Raw genomic sequence first — 17217 nt, 5'->3', positions numbered from 1 at the left:
ACGCTTCTCTGTGCGCCCGTGTCACAGAGAAATCGCCGACCGGAGATGGTGTCGAGGATGAAGAGTAGCCTGCTCGTATCGCCAACACTCATGGCCACTACTGAGTGTTGGCCCTCTCGTTTCCCGTCGGCCTGTAGTTGCAGGGTGTCCTGTCTTGGAGAGGCGTTTGCAGGCTCTGCAGAGCGGTTGTATTTCCCTTTATTTTTGAATGGACGTTTAGGCTTCGCCGTTACAGCTTGCACGGGAACCTGGGACTCTGAACCTAGCGTGCGCGCATACCCGATGGCAGCTTCCGCCTGGCATGCAATCTGGAGTGTTTTTTCAAGTGTCAAATTTGCATCTGCTTGTCCTAGCAGTCTCTCGCGTATCTTTGCACAATGGATATGCTCGATGATCTGGTCACGTATAATTTCGTCTCTATTGTTGTCAAACCCATATGTTGTGGCAAGCTCGCGCAGCGCGGCAACGTACTCTGTAATGGACTCCTGCGGTCTCTGTATTCTCTGTCTGAATTTATGACGTTCCACCACAACATTTATGGCTGGGTTGAAGTGTGCACGCAGTGCCATCGTCGCTTCTTTGTAAGTCCTACCCGCATTTGCAAGTGTACAAAACACACGCTGGCCCTCTGTACCCAGACAATGTAAAAGAAGTGCACGTAACCTCGTGTCTGGCCAGTCATCATCATCCGCATCAATGGCTCGCAGATAGTTCTCGAACATCCTAGCCCACATGTCGAACGTAATCGTAGGTTGTCCGGCACACGGCAGAAATAAAGCAGGTAAGGGTACAGCTGCAGTCGCCATTTCTCGTCGCCAATTTGTCCTATACTAGACTTTATCACATTAGTATAGCTGTAAAATAATAACGAGGCAAGAGACGAGCACCGTACGTTTTTTTTTTACGTTTTCAACTCCTTTCTTTTTATCTCACTTCTTCATCACCCTCAGCACCGTACTACACTCAGCAACAATCATTAGGCTACTGCGCCCTCTGGTGGCGTGGTGGTATTGCAATGCATGAACAATGAATGAACCGACTACACAACACAGGGGGAACGGCACCGTTTAGCTTTCGCACCAAATCGAGCGTGGTACATACAGAGTCCAGAGGGCTTCGATGTCGGCGGGGGGCCAGTGAAGGTAGGAGCCAGCACCCCGGCATGGGAGGAACGTTGTGTAGCGACGAAGAATCGGTTAGCCTCCTTTGCCAGCTCACGGGGATCAGTGATGGTGGAGTTAGCGAGCGCAGTCTGGACGTGGGGCGGCATGTTGCGCAGAAACAGCTCCATAAACAGGAAACATGGCTTTTCTTGACCCAGTAGATTTAACATCCTGCTCATTAGCTCCGATGGTTTGCCATCTCCCAAGCCCTGAATTGGGAAGAGGCGACGGGCTCTCTCCGTTGTTGACAGTTCAAAAGTTTCAAGGAGGAGATTTTTAAGTGCGGCGTATTTACCATCGGCCGGTGGGTTGGTTATGAAACCGCTTATCCAGGAAGCCGTAGCGCCCCCCAGCGCTGCCACTACGTAGTAGCACCTGGTCTCGTCTGCTGTTATGTCTCTGAGCGCGAACTGTGCCTCAGCCTGCGCGAACCATGTAGCCGCGGAAGACTCCCAAAACTCCGGCAGTTTAATTGCAACGGCGTTCATAGCCATAATGTGTGTGGTTTCAGAAAACTTATCCGAAAACCGACGTCGGGGTCACCAGTGTAGAGCCGAAGGAACGGAGAAGACCGTAGGTTCACACTTTAGCCGTGTTGGCAACTTTCTTTAATCCACAGTAAGTCAGAGAGACAACAAAACCACAGCTCGACTGAGCGGAGACGGCAAGAATAACCAGAAAACTGGCTGGACAACCATAACTAAACCCTGCGTTAACCTGCCAGGGCAACCCTGACTTAACCCTTAGTTCCTGGGGTGAATTCTATCCCCAATACCTGTCCACCACAATAAGATATAAAATAAGCGGGTTGGATAATGGATGGGTGGACTTGGTATGAATAGTAAGTTAGTGGGCGGTTCCGAACGCAGCAGTGAGGCCGTTGCAACGTGAATTCGCGCCGCCACACCGGAAGCGGAAGTATGCGATGATGTTTTTGGTCAGATTTTTTTGAGAGGTAGTGCGTTTCACAAATGCCAGATTGTGAGCAGCCCCTCCTGTTTCACTCTAGCCTACTTTCCACTAGCTAGCTAGCTTGTAATATAGGTTAAGATAAAAATCATCATGTAACAAAGCAGTTTCTAAAGTTTGTCACACACACACACACACAAAAAACAAAACAAAAGGTCGTGAGGAGCAGCAGGAAGAGAATTCAGCTCAAGTTCAGTCATCATTCCCAACCCAGACAGACACCTACTGCTGCTCCAGTTTCTCCTCAAGAGCCAAGTAGTAACGACATGTAGTTCCTGCTGCTCACTCAGGCCTCTCCCATCAGCAGCAGAACTGCTGAAACACGTTTCCACTGTTAGTCAGAGAAAAACTGCTGTCAGGCATCAACGATGACATCCAGACTGAACTCTTTGTCTCTTACTGACTGAGTCGTTGGACTATAATGACATAATGTCCGTGTTCAACACCAAACCTCCTGCTGTAAACATCACAAGCTTACTTACCGACTTACCGTAGCAGCCTATTTCAGTATTGTTTATTAGCTGTAGTTTTCGCTGGGTGTACATTTGGATGCTGATATTTCTGTGTCTACTGTGTGTGTGTGTGTGTGTGTGTGTGTGTGTGTGTGTGTGTGTGTGTGTGTGTGTGTGTGTGTGTGTGTGTGTTTGTGTGTTTGTGTGTGTGTGTGTGTGTGTGTGTTGCTCTTAAAATAGCTCTGTATTAGTGTCACAGTAGCCTGGAGTATCCATCCATTAAGCTTCTAAGTGGCGGTATTAAGGGCTGGTGTGTTGTGTTGTGTGTTGTGTTGTGTTGTGGTGTGCTGTGCTGTGCTGTGCTGTGCTGTGCTGTGCTGTGTTTATGTGCGTTGACGGGACAGGGGTGGTGTATCCGTAGGCTGGTTGTGATGGGCTGGTGTGAGTAAAATGGTCCAGGGCTGTTTTTAAGCCCTAGTCCGTCCCTGCTTTGTACATAGGGCGGACGGTTTTTGTGGCAAGGTCTGGAAGGCAGATACATCTTTCTCATCAGTATGCATAGAAGTATGAAAGAACACTTCCAACCCAAGTGTTTGTATGTTTTTCCTTGAAAGTGAGCACATTCTTTTAGTACTAGCATTTAGTACTCTTTTAGAGACTTTTAGTACTAGCATGTGGCAGGAAAAGAGGACAGGTGACGAGCAGCAGTATGGTTTCACGCCAGGAAAGAGCACCGCAGATGTGATGTTTGCTTTGAGAATGTTGATGGAGAAGTATAGAGAAGGCCAGAAGGAGTTGCATTGTGTCTTTGTGGATTTAGAGAAAGCATATGACAGGGTGCCGAGAGAGGAGGTGTGGTATTGTATGAGGAAGTCGGGAGTGGCAGAGAAGTATGTAGGAGTGGTGCAGGATATGTATGAGGGAAGTGTGACAGTGGTGAGGTGTGTGGTAGGAATGACAGATGGGTTCAAGGTGGAGGTGGGATTACATCAAGGATCGGCTATGAGCCCTTTCTTGTTTGCAAAGGTGATGGACAGGTTGAAGGACGATATCAGGCAGGAGTCTCTGTGGACTATGGTGTTTGCGGATGACAATGCGATCTGTGGCGAGAGTAGGGTGCAGGTGAGCCTGAAAGGGTGGAGAGCCTTTGAGAGGAGAGCCTGAAAGGGTGGAGGTATGCACTGGAGAGAAGAAGAATGAAAGTCAGTAGCAGCAAGATGGAATACATATGCATGAATGAGAGGCAGGACAGTGGAATGATGAGGATGCAAGGAGTAGAGAGGATGAAGGTGGATGAGTTTAAATACTTGGGGTCAACTGTTGAAAGTAACGGGGAGTGCAGAAGAGAGGTGAAGAAGAGAGTGCAGGCAGGGTGGAGTGGGTGGAGAATAGTGTCAGGAGTGATTTGTGACAGAAGGGTGCCAGCAAGAGTTAAAGGGAAGGTTTACAAGATGGTAGTGAGACCAGCTATGTTATATGGTTTGGAGACAGTGGCACTGATGAAAAGACAGGAGGAGGAGCTGGAGGTGACAGAGATGAAGATGATAAGATTTTCACTGGGAGTGATGAAGGACAGGATTAGGAACGAGTATATTAGAGGGACAGCTCAGGTTGGACAGTTTGGAGACAAAGCAAGAGAGACAAGATGGAGATGGTTTAGACATGTGTGGAGGAGAGATGCTGGGTATATTGGGAGAAGGATGCTGAATATGGAGCTGCCAGGGAAGAGGAGAAGAGGAAGGCCAAAGAGGAGGTTTATGGATGTGGTGAGAGAGGGCATGCAGGTGGCTGGTGTGACAGAGGAAGATGCAGAGGACAGGAAGAGATAGAAACGGGTGATCCGCTGTGGCGCCCCCTAACGAGAGCAGCCAAAAGTAGTAGTTTAGTACTAGCATGAGGCAGATGTGAAAACAGAACATTACAGTAATCAAGTCTGGATGAAACAAATGCATATATTAAAATCTCTGCATCAGCCATGGGCAGGAAAGACCTTTAGGGGGCATCCGGGTAGCGTGGCGGTCTATTCCGTTGCCTACCAACACGGGGATCGCCGGTTCGAATCCCCGTGTTACCTCCGACTTGGTCAGGCGTCCCTACAGACACAATTGGCCGTGTCTGCGGGTGGGAAGCCGGATGTGGTATGTGTCCTGGTCGCTGCACTAGCGCCTCCTCTGGCAGGTCACAGCGTCTTTTCGGGGGGGGGCTGGGGGAATAGCGTGATCCTCCCATGTGCTACGTCCCCCTGGTGAAACTCCTTCCTCACTGTCAGGTGAAACGAAGCGGCTGTCGACTCCACATGTATCGGAGGAGGCATGTGGAAGTCTGCAGCCGTCCCCGGTTCGGCAGAGGGGGTGGAGCAGCGACCGGGATGGCTCGGAAGAGTGGGGTAATCTGCCGGATACAATTGGGGAGAAAAAGAGGGGGAAAAAACCCAATTTTCTGCTTATCCATTACATGCTGTGACGTGTAAAGGGAATCATAAAAGGACATAAACATCCCATTTATTTGTCTAGAGGAAGTAGAGACAGCTCCATGTCTCCCTGCCCCCCCCCCCCCCCCCAATGACTGCTGGGATAGGCTCCAGTATCCCCGCGACCCTGAGAGCAGGATGAGCGATTTGGATAATGGCTGGATGGATGGATGGATGGATGATTCACACTGTCTATATGCCAGTAACCGACCGGGTATTTCACCCATCGCCCATCCAAGCCGCTTATCCTAATTAGGGTCGCGGGATGCTGCACCCTATCCCAGCAGTCACTGGGCGGCAGGCGAGGAAACACCCTGGACAGGCCACCAGTCCATCACAGGGGCGACACACACATTCACACCTAGGGCAATTTAGTACGACCAGTTCACCTGACCTACATGTCTTTGGACTGCGGGAGGAAACCGGAGCCCCCAGAGGAAACCCACGCTGCGGGTCCTGTAAAGTTCTTAAATCTAATTCCAAGGCAGCAATGTAATATTAAAATTCCTTCATTAACTTCTTTAGCTTCAGTACTTGTGTAACACATGTTATTTTGCTGTCTGCCAGTCGGGGGCTTTCAAAAAGCGAGAGAAACTACCCTGCTCCCAAACTCGACTTCTCAGCCTTAAAATGGGCTGATTGTGAGAAGTTCAACGACTACATTTACAGTTCAGGTTTTACAGTTCTGACAGACAATAACCCTCTCACGTCCGCGTTAACATATGCCAAGTTGGGTGCTACTGGACATCGCTGGTTAGCTGCTCTGTCTACTTACCGGTTCACCATCAAGTACCGAGCAGGGCAGGCTAACCGTGAAGCAGACGGCTTATCCCGGCGACCTCAGGCACCGCCTGACGCAGATGAAGTTTTCACCAAAGAGACAGAAAGGATCGATGACATGAGAAAAAAAACGGCTTATCGATGTAAGAGATAAACTGGGTCAGGAAGTAATTTCTGCCTTGTGTCAATGCCATCTTGTGACATTCAAAAGTAAACCCCATGGCCCAGATTGACCTGTTGTTGCAGAGTCTCTCGCCATCAATCCCTCATCGGTACCTGATGTATTTGGTGAGGATACATTACCGGCAATGACAAATTCTGCCTGGTGCAAAGCTCAGAGAGACGACCCGTCTATCTTCCGAGTCATAACCCTCTTGGTGGGAGGCTTAAAGCCCAGTTTCAGAGATAAATCTTGAACCTCCAGATGTCAAACTCCTGCTCAGGGAGGGGGGAAAACTCGTACTCACAGATGGAGTACTGTACAGGAAATGGATTAGCAAGGGCAACCCTGTCCACCAGTTAGTTTTACCCCAGCGAGAGAGAGAACACTGCAGGGTGTGCATAATGATATTGGCCATTCTTGGCCAGCAGAATCTTGGCTCAGAGCCAAGATTCTGCTGGCCAAGAATGGCCAAGTCTATTGAAAAGAAATGCAAAAAGTGTGCACGATGTTTCAGGAGGAAAGCTGTTTCCCAAAAGGCTGCACCCCTGGAAAACAATTCCGCATCTTACCCACTTGAACTGCTGTGTATGGACTAATTACCCATTGAGCCTGACAGTCGAGACACCATGTATTAGTTATCACTGATCACTTCACGAAATTTGCTGTGGCAGTGCCGACTTAAGACCAAAAAGCAAAAACTATCGCAAGGGCTCTGTGGGAAAACTTCACTGGCACAACCAATTAGACCCCAACTGCCATCAAGTGCGTCACACCCTGACAACACCAGTGTTATGCCACAGAGATCCACAAACACTCCTGGGAGACCTAGCACTGAGTCTGGTTCAGTTCCTGGTTCAGAGAGTAGGGGCACAACTACACACTCACACTCAGGTCCACTGACCATGCCATAATTGACATTCCAAAACCGGAACTGACACCTGTTTCAGCTACTGAGGACAGTATAGGCAATGTCCTGCCAGAGTCAGTAGCTGAGAGTACAGATGATGTTGCACCAGAAACTGAGTCAGTAGAGTTGAGGCGTTCCAATAGGGAGAGACGGCAGCCTCGTAAACTCACTTGTGATAAGTTGGGAGAATCCTGGATTTTGTCTTTCGGACATTAGGAACTGTATTTTCTCACAGTGCATTTCCCCGCCAACACTGAATGTGCATGAAGAGATTCATGCCGTTTACAGGGGGCGACTGTAACCCAGGTTATTTTGCATTCTATTTTACAGAGGTTCGCTGAATGCTTAATGGGCCAGCTAGTACGAAGCTTCGACATGTTTCCAGTGTGGCTAGAGCTTCATGCACCCGTAAGGTGTTGGAACTAGAAGCTAATGCTGAACCTGTGGGTGACGAACCTTGAACCATATAAGTATCTGTGTTTCCACGAAGCGGTTAGCTGCGGAGTAGCTGAGAAATACAGAGACGTTGCCGGGGAGAGAAGCTCGACGGCGTCCCTCTCTGTTGATCGAAATATCCTGGTGAGTTCGCAGTTTAGCATTTATAGTTCATGACAAGAGTTAAAATGTGTGTTTCACATTGAAGTTACGTTGTTAAAACCAGTCAGGATAGCTGTGTTGCTACAGTGATGTGTTGCCGTTTTAATGTGCTAATTAGCCGCCTAGCTCCGTCGGTTAATTGCGGGCTAGAGGCTAACATGGCGCGGCCTCTCTGCTGCTGTACCTTGCTGAAGTACAGGTAATGTGTATGTTACTGTGTTTAATTTGGGTAAAGAATAGAGGGAAGAGATGTTTTTCTTAAAGGAAATTATGTTTATTTCAGTTCATTAAGCCTGTATAAAATTCATAGATAAAAATATGATTTGGGACTCTCAGTAATTGCTCTGCACACTTCAGGCTGTTTTTATTTTATTTTTTTTATTGAGAGAAACTTCCGATTACAGTGGGGGGCTGGATGTCCATCGCCGTTGTGGATGCTGTGGCGATACACATTTGAGGGTAGATTCATCAGGGGGTGCTGCTCCTTTAAGGCAGACGTTCAGAGTGCTGACGTAGCACTGCTTAGTTTCCGGGGTGGAGCCATGTTTGCAGCAGCCTAGCGGTTGGTTAGCTGGTTGCCAGGAGAGGTTGTGTTGTATCGGTGTTGTTTTGTGTGGCGAGTAAACGGAATGGACTCGACTCGATCTCTCCGTCTCCTCATTCCTGCACTCCCACAATGCCTTCTTTTCTGGATGCGGATTCCTGGATTCCGAGGAGGGTGGTAGGAATAAATTCAAGGAACCTTACTAAGGAGGATCCAATATATTCTTTTTATTTGCATTTTTTTTCCTTTTTACTAAGATCTCGGGGATTTATTTTTTTAATTTTTTTTTGGGGGGGGGGGACTTAAAAGTCGCAGCTGAAAATATCGTGAATGCAGATTTGCTTTCATACATGCAATAGCTGGCATGAAGAGTAGCCTATTCCTGAAGCTCTACATGAACTTTATTGAAGTTTATGGACATGGAAAAATTATACTTCTGAGTGTTGGTAAATCACCTTATATGGCTTTTGGTCTTCGACTTAAAACTGTAGACTCGTGTGTATATTGTGTATATCTTGTGTATATTGTTGTGTATATTGGAACAACGGATTTTAACCAGCGTCATTAAAATCACCATACTGGTGTTTTTGCATGTTTTTGTCACGGTTGTGTGGTCTGGGCCATCAAGGCTCGCCTGTTCCCCATCCCCTGATTGGTGTTTCTGTTCACCTGCACCCCATTTGCCCGAGTAACCCTGATTGCCCCATTTACCCGATTGCCCACGCTGTACTCACCTGATCCCCAGCCCCTTATTTGGGTTGCGGTTCCTGTTCCTGCCCTGCTCACCTGTCCCCTATTTCCTCAACTGGCTCTTCAGCAGGAGTTATATATATATATATATATATATATATATATATATATATATATATATATATATATATATATATATATATAGTCAGACTCACACAAACACCTTTATAGTTGACTCTTGGTTGCTGTTTCGAGCCTTCCCTGCTGTCTGTAGCGTCTGTTCCTGCTGTCTGTAAGTTCACTTAGCTCAATAAAACCCATCTAGCCCAGTCTGTCTGTGAGTCATGCGTTTGGGTCCTCAGCTCCTGCCCCCGGCGTGACAGTTACTACACATCGTGTGCACTTTACATTGCTGCCATGCAGCTGAGGGAGCGCGCCACCCCGGAACTGTCCTCAACCCAGTCCGGTTTATCAACTGCATCATCCCGCAATGATAACACAACCCTGATACAATGAAAAGGGAAATAATAATAAATAGATAAATGCGACCAAGTATTCGCTGTGATCACCTGTCTCAAGCAAGTGTCAAGTCTGTTCATGTGGTTTTTCACAGCGTACCGGAAGTGAAGGCGAACCACGCTGTCTGGAAGGAAGAAAAGACGCACCGAAAATCATCTGAAATGCCACGGTGTGCTGTGGAGCACGGTTCACCCCACTTACATTCTTTATTTTTTATTTCTTTACGTTTATTGGGCGATAGTTTTTTTCCTTGAAAAGAATAAAACGATACAGGAAGATGTACCTATATGTCACCAGACCAATCAGCAATACCTTACACCTTCACATTCGATGGTCATAACAAAAGTAAATATAGAAAATGAACGAACTGCAGTACTAACAATAGTAATGATGATAATGTTGAACAAAAATAAAGCACTTTTGCCAGGGGGTCAATTGAAAGTACACATTAAGTGAAAATGTTATAATGTAAGCAAGCATTGTATTGTAACCGAGGGTTTGTAGATGTCGCCTATACTGTATGTATGAAACTATAAAATAACAAATACGGAGGTTCCACTTTCACACGAGGACCACTTTATTTTGATTCTTCCCTCAACCGAACGCCACAGCAACAACACTGTGTACAGCACTTCCGCTCTCTCTTCAGCCTTCAGAATAAGAGCTCAAGGCATATACTGTGGCAACAGCTTATAACAGGAACTGAAAATCACTAACAGGCAAGTCCAGAAAAATAGGTTACACACCTCCCCTCCTACAAAAAGAAACGTCCTCGTTTCAAAACAGTAACACTATAAGTGCAAAAAAAACACAGGCTTGTCCAAAACATTATCAACCTGTCCTCCTAAATATACATATATAAAGCAGAAAACACAACCTGAAACCAAAAAAGTGCATATCAATCTGCGAACCCCAGAAGGAACCCAACACCATAAAACAAAATCTTAACAATAACATTATGCATGTTATCCCTCACGTCACTGCACAGTCTCAATAAAGTATGCCACACTATGCCCCATGTACACCGGAAAGTTCCGACACACCATAGCATCCAGACATACTACACTGCTCAAAAAAATAAAGGGAACACATAAGCAATGCAATGTAGCTCCAAGTCAATCACACTTTTGAGATATCAACCTGTCCAGTTAGGAAGCAACACTGATTTGTGAATCAATTTCACCTGTTGGTAAATTGTCTAATTTCCACCAGGTGGAAATTAGACAATTTGCAAGACAACCCCTATAAAAGGAATGGATTTGCAGGTGGTGGCCACAGACCATTTGCCTGTCCTCATCTTTTCTGGCCGATCTTTGGTTAGTTTTTCATTTTGCTAGTGCCCTCACCACTAGAGGTGGCATGAGGCGGTATCTGCAACCTACAGAAGTTGCTCAGGTAGTGCAGCTCATCCAGGATGGCACATCAATGCGTGCTGTGGCAAGAAGATTTGATGTGTCTCCCAGCACAGTGTCCAGAGCATGGAGGAGGTACCAGGAGACAGGCCAGTACACCAGGGGACGTGGAGGGGGCCGCAGGAGGACAACAACCCCGCAGCAGGACCGCTATCTGGTCCTTTGTGCAAGGAGGACAGGAGGAGCACTGCCGGAGCCCTACAAAACGACCTTCAACAGGCCACTAATGTGCAGGTTTCTGCTCAAACAGTGAGAAACAGAATGCATGAGGATGGTATGAGGGCCCGACGTCCACAATTGGGGCCTGTGCTCACAGCCCAACACCGTGCAGCCCGATTGACCTTTGCCAGAGAACATCTTGGTTGGCAGATTCGCCATTGGCGCCCTGTGCTCTTCACAGATGAGAGCAGGTTTACACTGAACACATGTGACAGACGTGAGAGAGTCTGGAGACGCTGTGGAGAACGTTCTGCTGCCTGCAACATCCTCCAGCATGACCGGTTTGGCGGTGGGTCAGTGATGGTCTGGGGAGGCATATCCTTGGAGGGCCGCACAGACCTCTACGTGCTAGCCAGAGGTACCATGACTGCCATTAGGTACCGGGATGAGATCCTCAGACCCATTGTCAGACCATATGCTGGTGCAGTGGGCCCTGGGTTCCTGCTCATGCATGACAATGCTCGTCCTCATGTGGCCAGAGTGTGTCAGCAGTTCCTGTATGTCGAGGGCATTGATGCTATGGACTGGCCTGCACGTTCCCCAGACCTGAATCCAATCGAGCACCTCTGGGACATCATGTCTCGTACCATCCGCCAACACGATGTCGCACCACAGACTGTCCAGGAGTTGACCGATGCCCTGATCCAGGTCTGGGAGGAGATCCCTCAGGAGACCATCCGTCGTCTCATCAGGAGCATGCCCAGACGTTGTAGGGAGTGCATACAGGCACGTGGAGGCCACACACACTACTGAGCCTCATTTTGAATCGTCTTGAAGAATTTCCACAGAAGTTGGATCAGCCTATGTTGTCATTTTCCACTTTGATTTTGAGTATGATTCTGAATCCAGACCTTAATGGGCTAATGATTTTGATTTCCATTGATCATTCTTAGGTTATTTTGCTCTAAACACATTCCTCTGTCTAATAAATAAAGATTTTCATCTGAAATATTTCATTCATCGAGGTCTATATTGTGTTTTTAGGTGTTCCCTTTATTTTTTTGAGCAGTGTATATACATATGAGAAGAAAAAAAATGTACCATCACAGTAAAAAACATGTCAAGTGACCCCTACAAAACATTAAACAGAAATTCCAACAGTCATCTTGACTTGTCTGTGCTGTTTTTTGTTTTTCAAACAGCTAACCAAATGTGACAAAGTCCTTGAAACGAAGTGGTTTTCTCACAATCCTCCCAGAATGAGCAAGTCTGTAGTGGCTCACTGGTGCCTGTAATCCGAACAGTCCGTGTCACCAGAGGCCAGCGGCTCCTCAGCCACAAAGTCCCTCTCTGGCGACCCCTCGTCCAGCAGCGAGGGAGCATGAAGAGGAGAAGCCGGCAGGCTATCTGAAAAACCAGCAGCCACCGGTAGTGTGTATGGTTTCAGTTTTTCATAATGGACGACCTGCCCCTGTCCATCAAAGTCCAAAGGGCTGCCAATATGATAGGTGAGTCCAGGTTTACCCTCAGAGCCCAACACAGACAGGACCCTGTAGGGCCCCTTCCAGTGGGGAGCAAGTTTCGTACGGTCCTCTGTCGGATTATGCAGCCATACCAGATCCCCTTCTGCATACGGCTGGTGACGGACCGTTCCATCATAGTACAACTTCTGCTTCTCGTGAGCGTCAGCGCCACCCTGCCTGGCACCAGCAAAAGCAGTCTCCAGCCTCTCTGCCAGAGAGGCCACAAAGTCAGCATGAGAAAGAGGTAAGTCCGAACGCACCAACTGAGATGGCACCAACACATCCACTGGAACACGAGCCTCCCGTCCGTGAGTTAGATAATACGGAGTGTAGTTGGTGCAGGCATGAACAGATGTGTTATAGGCGAAAGCCACCTGTTTCAGATAATCGTCCCACTCACCACCACAGGTGAGCAATGATTTGGCCAGCTGGTAAATGAGGGTGCAATTAAAGCGTTCAACCATTCCGTCCGACTTGGGATTATAAGGTGTAGTGCGTGTTTTCTTAATTCCCAGGAGCTGACACAGTCTTTGAACAATCTCAGCTTCAAATTGCTGGCCCTGATCACTGTGGACCACTTCAGGAACGCCATGCACCAGCACATAGTCTTCAAACAAACAATGTGCTACTGACTGGACCATTTGGTTAGGGAGAGCATACAGATTCACATACTTGGTAAAGTAGTCTTCCACTACTAACACATACCTGTTTCCCTTAGAAGTCACTGGCAGTTCAAGGATGTCAGTTGCCACTCTCTGGAATGGCCGAGTTGCTCGGACGCTCCCCATCGGTGCATGATGCTTAGGCACCGGGGCCTTGCGGGTTTGACATGGGATGCACTGCTCACACCACTGTTGAATATCTTTGAACATGGAAGGCCAGTAGCAAGTTTTCCTTGCACGTTTCCACACTCGTTCCACTGAGAAATGTGCCGATGTAAAGCCCCCATGCAGATGCTGCAGCACATCAGGGATAACCGAGGAGGGCATGACAACCTGACACAGAGCATCTCCGGTGAGGGGAGAGTTCACCACCCTGCAGAGTAGTCCATTCATTAACAACAGAGAGCCGGGGATATTCAGTCCATAATTTTCTAAGCCACCGGGAGCTACCTCTCATCCACCCCCTAGGTGGCCGAGAACCACTCCTCTCCATTCAGTTCAATACCTGCCTAATATCTGGGTCAGCCCGTTGTAGCTCCCTCATTTCCGTTCCATCATGTGAAAGTGCATGCATGAAAGACAAATCCTGCGTCTCACTGCTCCTCTCCACACGCTGTTCCCCTGCGTTGAAGTCAGAGGTCAGGGGGTTCCCAGCTGGTGCTTGAAGCAGCTGAGTGTCTGTTTGGGGAACACTTGGCCCTTCCTCCGAGCCTATGACATTCACTTGTTTTGGCTGCCGCGTGGTGAGATTTACCACCCTGAGCTTGGGGTCCTGAGGACGCCGTGAGAGTGCATCAGCATTAGTATGCCGTTGCCCGTCCTTGTGCTGTATAATCCAGTTATAAGGGTCTAGTTCCAATACCCATCTCGCTCTGCGTCCCGTGGGATCCTTGTCAATAGAAATGCCGCGCAGGCCCAGCAGAGGCTTGTGATCAGTTACGATGGTAAAGGCAGCTGATCCAAAGTAATGTCTGAATTGGCGTATAGCCCACAGTACAGCCCACAGTTCTCTGTCAAATGTAGACCAACGCCGTTCCGGGGAAGTGAGCGATTGGCTAGCGTATGCCACCACTCGCTCCAGTCCGTCCCTGTCCTGAGCCAATACAGCCCCAACTGCTTCCATGGAGGCATCCGTGTACACTTTAAAGGGGATGTTAAAGTCAGGCATGGTGACAACCGGAGCAGATGAAAGCACCCCTTTCAGGTACTCAAAGGCTGTGTTACACTCAGTTGTCCATCTGAAAGGTGTGTCTTTGCAGGTGAGGCGATGCAGAGGAGCTGCACGCTGGGCAAAGTCCTTAACAAAGCATCTGTAGTAAGCAAAGGCCCACAAATGTTCTCACTTCGGTTGGATTCTGTGGTGTGGGCCAGGTTCTGACTTTATCTGTGTTTCGAGGGTCGGGCTGTAAGCCGTGGCGAGAAACAACATGTCCCAGGAACACTACATGATCTCGAGCCAGGTGACACTTCTTAGAATTCAGCCTGAGGCCGGCTGCCTGAATCCTGGAGAAAACTTCACGCAAACTGGAGAGATGGTCCTCAAAGGTGGGGCTGGATATTAGAATGTCATCGAGGTACACCATACACACCTGCCATGGGAGTCCTCTGAGCACCAGCTCCATCATGCGCTGGAATGTTGCAGGTGAGTTAGTAAGGCCCATTGGCATCGACTGCCACTGATAGAGGCCCCGGCCCGTTGTGAAGGCAGTTTTCTCCCTGTCTCCCTCAGCGACCTCGACCTGCCAGTATCCATTAGAGAAGTCCAACGTGCTGAACCACAGGGAGCCCGTCAGCGCATCCAGGGTCTCGTCCACCCTGGGGAGAGGATGAGAGTCTTTCACAGTTATACTGTTCAGGCAACGATAATCAATGCAGAACCTCCACTCACCATTCTTCTTCTTTACAAGGACAACAGGCGAGGCCCAGGGGCTGCAGCTTTCCTCAATTACCCCGTCAGCCAGTAGGGCGGCCACCTGCCTGTCTGTTTCCTCTCTCTTTTCTGGTGAAGCCGGTAGGTGCGCTGCCGTAGAGGAGGATGATCACCGGTCTTGATGTGATGTTGGATAACTGTGCATTTGCCAGTCCCTCCTTTTGATGTGCTGAATATCTCCTGATGCTCTGCCAGCAGTGCAGCCAGTTGTGCTTTCTGTAGCTGACTAGCGGGAGACTCCTCCAGTGACACAAAAGGCACATCACTGGATGAAATGGCAGAGACAGTCTCCGTCGGAACCTGTGGGAGTGACACGATTTCGGACTCATCCACAGAGAAAAACTCCCCCAGGTGCACGCCTTCCCTCAGTATAATGTCCTGATTTGTAGGGTTCAACACACGGGCTATGGTGACGCCGTCTTTCACAGATGTCACTGTGTGAGCTATGACACACTCACTTTTGCCTTTGAAGTTGGGTGATAAGTAGCCCACAAAGTCAGGGAGCTGGTCAACGGGCCCAGGTGCGGACACACTCACAGGCACCAGCATCTCGGTGAGGGGGGGCAGTGTCATGACAGTGGTGATGGAAACATTACAACACTCAGGAATCAGGTCTTTGCCACTCAGAAGTGGAAGTACAGTGTCCCATAGGTGCAGTTTGCCACGGGCATAATCCAGGAGGGCGTGATTTGTGACAAGAAAGTCCAGGCCCAGCAGCGCTGTTTGTGTGGACTCCCTAATGACGTGGAAAACATGCTGCAGGGAGGTCTTCCCCAGACGCAGTGTGACTGTTATGGTACCCAGTGTGTCAAGCATCTGTCCATTCACTGCCCGCGTGGCAATAAAGTCCGCTGTTAGGGGCCGCTTGTGCAGGGCTGGAACAGACATGCGGAAATTGTCACTGATAAACGACTCGGTTGCCCCTGAATCGACCAATATGTTAATTTCAGTCCCTTCAATGCTTCCCCTCACATATGAGGTTCGCTGCTCTGTCTCGTCTGGTGTCATGGCATTACTCGGGGAGGGGATGAGCATTCCTCCCTCCAGAGGGCCCATAGGCTCTGTAGCTGGAGTTTGGGCCGCAACATCAGCTACATCTCTTTTCCCGACTGGTTTGCTGAGTCTCCCCTCTTGGGGGAGAGAAAATGCATGCCTCGCCGTCTCTGTGTTTCCTCATTAGAGGGGCTCCTAGCAGGTCTGGGACCCCGCCAACTTGTGGAGTTGGCTTGGTTGTTGCAGGGGGTCCAGTAGTCCTGTTTCTCCCTGGGGCCTCCTTCTGCTCGCCGCTCGCGCCAGCCACGGTCAGGTGAACGCCCTCTCTGTTCACCCCATGTGCGAGACCGACAGCCCTGCTCCCCACAAGTACACTGACACTGACCTCCACATACTGGGTGAGGGGCTTTCCGTTCATCTCTCCAGTGGCTGGATCGCAGTCGGTTGTTTTCCTCTGCCATTTGTTTCATTTCCATCCTCATTTCCCTCATATCCGCAGTAAGTCTATCCATAGCTCTGTACAAACCACCCCCATCAGATATGGAGTGCACCATAGCCGCTGCACTGCTTTCAGTGGGAGGCTGGCGTACGTGGGTGTTGACATAGTCCATCTTTAGGGCCTCCCGGGCCATCTCACACCGGCCAGCAATGGTCAGGGCCTCAGCCAAATCAGTAGCTCCCTGCTCGTGACATTTAGCTCTCAGCGCCGGGTCAAGTCCAGCCAGAAATCTGCGAAATTTCTCCTCTTTCTGAGCTATATCACCATAGCCTGGGAATGCCTCTTGAACTAGCTTGCTTATTTCTGCTGCATATACTTCCAGACTCTCTCTGGGAGCACGGAGGCAGGCAGAAAGGTTTGCTCTGAAACAGTCAAGAAAATGTCTTTGTCCGAAAGCCTCCTGCAATTTCTCCTTTACCTTAGCGTAATCCGCCTGAACGGCAGCTGGCAAGCTATCCCATAGCAGAAAAGCAGCCTTTGTTAGACGCGTTGGTAAAATCCTCACCAGTTCATAGTCAAAGTCATCGCCAGTGCCTCCAACCAGCGCTTTCACCGCCACTTCGTATTGTCTGGCCCAGCAGGGGAAACTGTGTTTTTCCTCCCCGGAAAATGGCGGCGGGAGTTCAATCCTCACGTGGCTGGCGAACGGCTTTTCTCCACGTCGCTCTGTCATTATAGTCCAGCGGATCCTCGTATTTCCACATGTTGCTCCTCAATTATCTCAGAAGACAGCAGCAAGATGAGTGAAGTCTTCGTGCACACACCGCGCCGGGTTTCCGACACGA

The 17217-nt window shown here is 49.0% G+C and overlaps 1 protein-coding gene across 1 annotated transcript in view; it reads right to left on the bottom strand.

The window, feature by feature from the left end:
• ptpro (protein tyrosine phosphatase receptor type O) overlaps positions 1 to 14178 on the bottom strand; it is a 213054-nt gene extending 198876 nt beyond the window's left edge. Inside the window, exon 1 of the mRNA XM_056276725.1 lies at positions 13608 to 14178. Within this exon, the coding sequence (XP_056132700.1) occupies positions 13608 to 14178 (571 nt within the window). The remainder of the gene's footprint in view (positions 1 to 13607) is intronic.
• Positions 14179 to 17217: the final 3039 nt, after the last annotated feature.

Source organism: Lampris incognitus, chromosome 3, assembly GCF_029633865.1.
Source record: "Lampris incognitus isolate fLamInc1 chromosome 3, fLamInc1.hap2, whole genome shotgun sequence".
Classification (NCBI taxonomy): Eukaryota; Metazoa; Chordata; class Actinopteri; order Lampriformes; family Lampridae; genus Lampris; species Lampris incognitus.
This window is presented reverse-complemented; position numbering and strand designations above follow the sequence as displayed.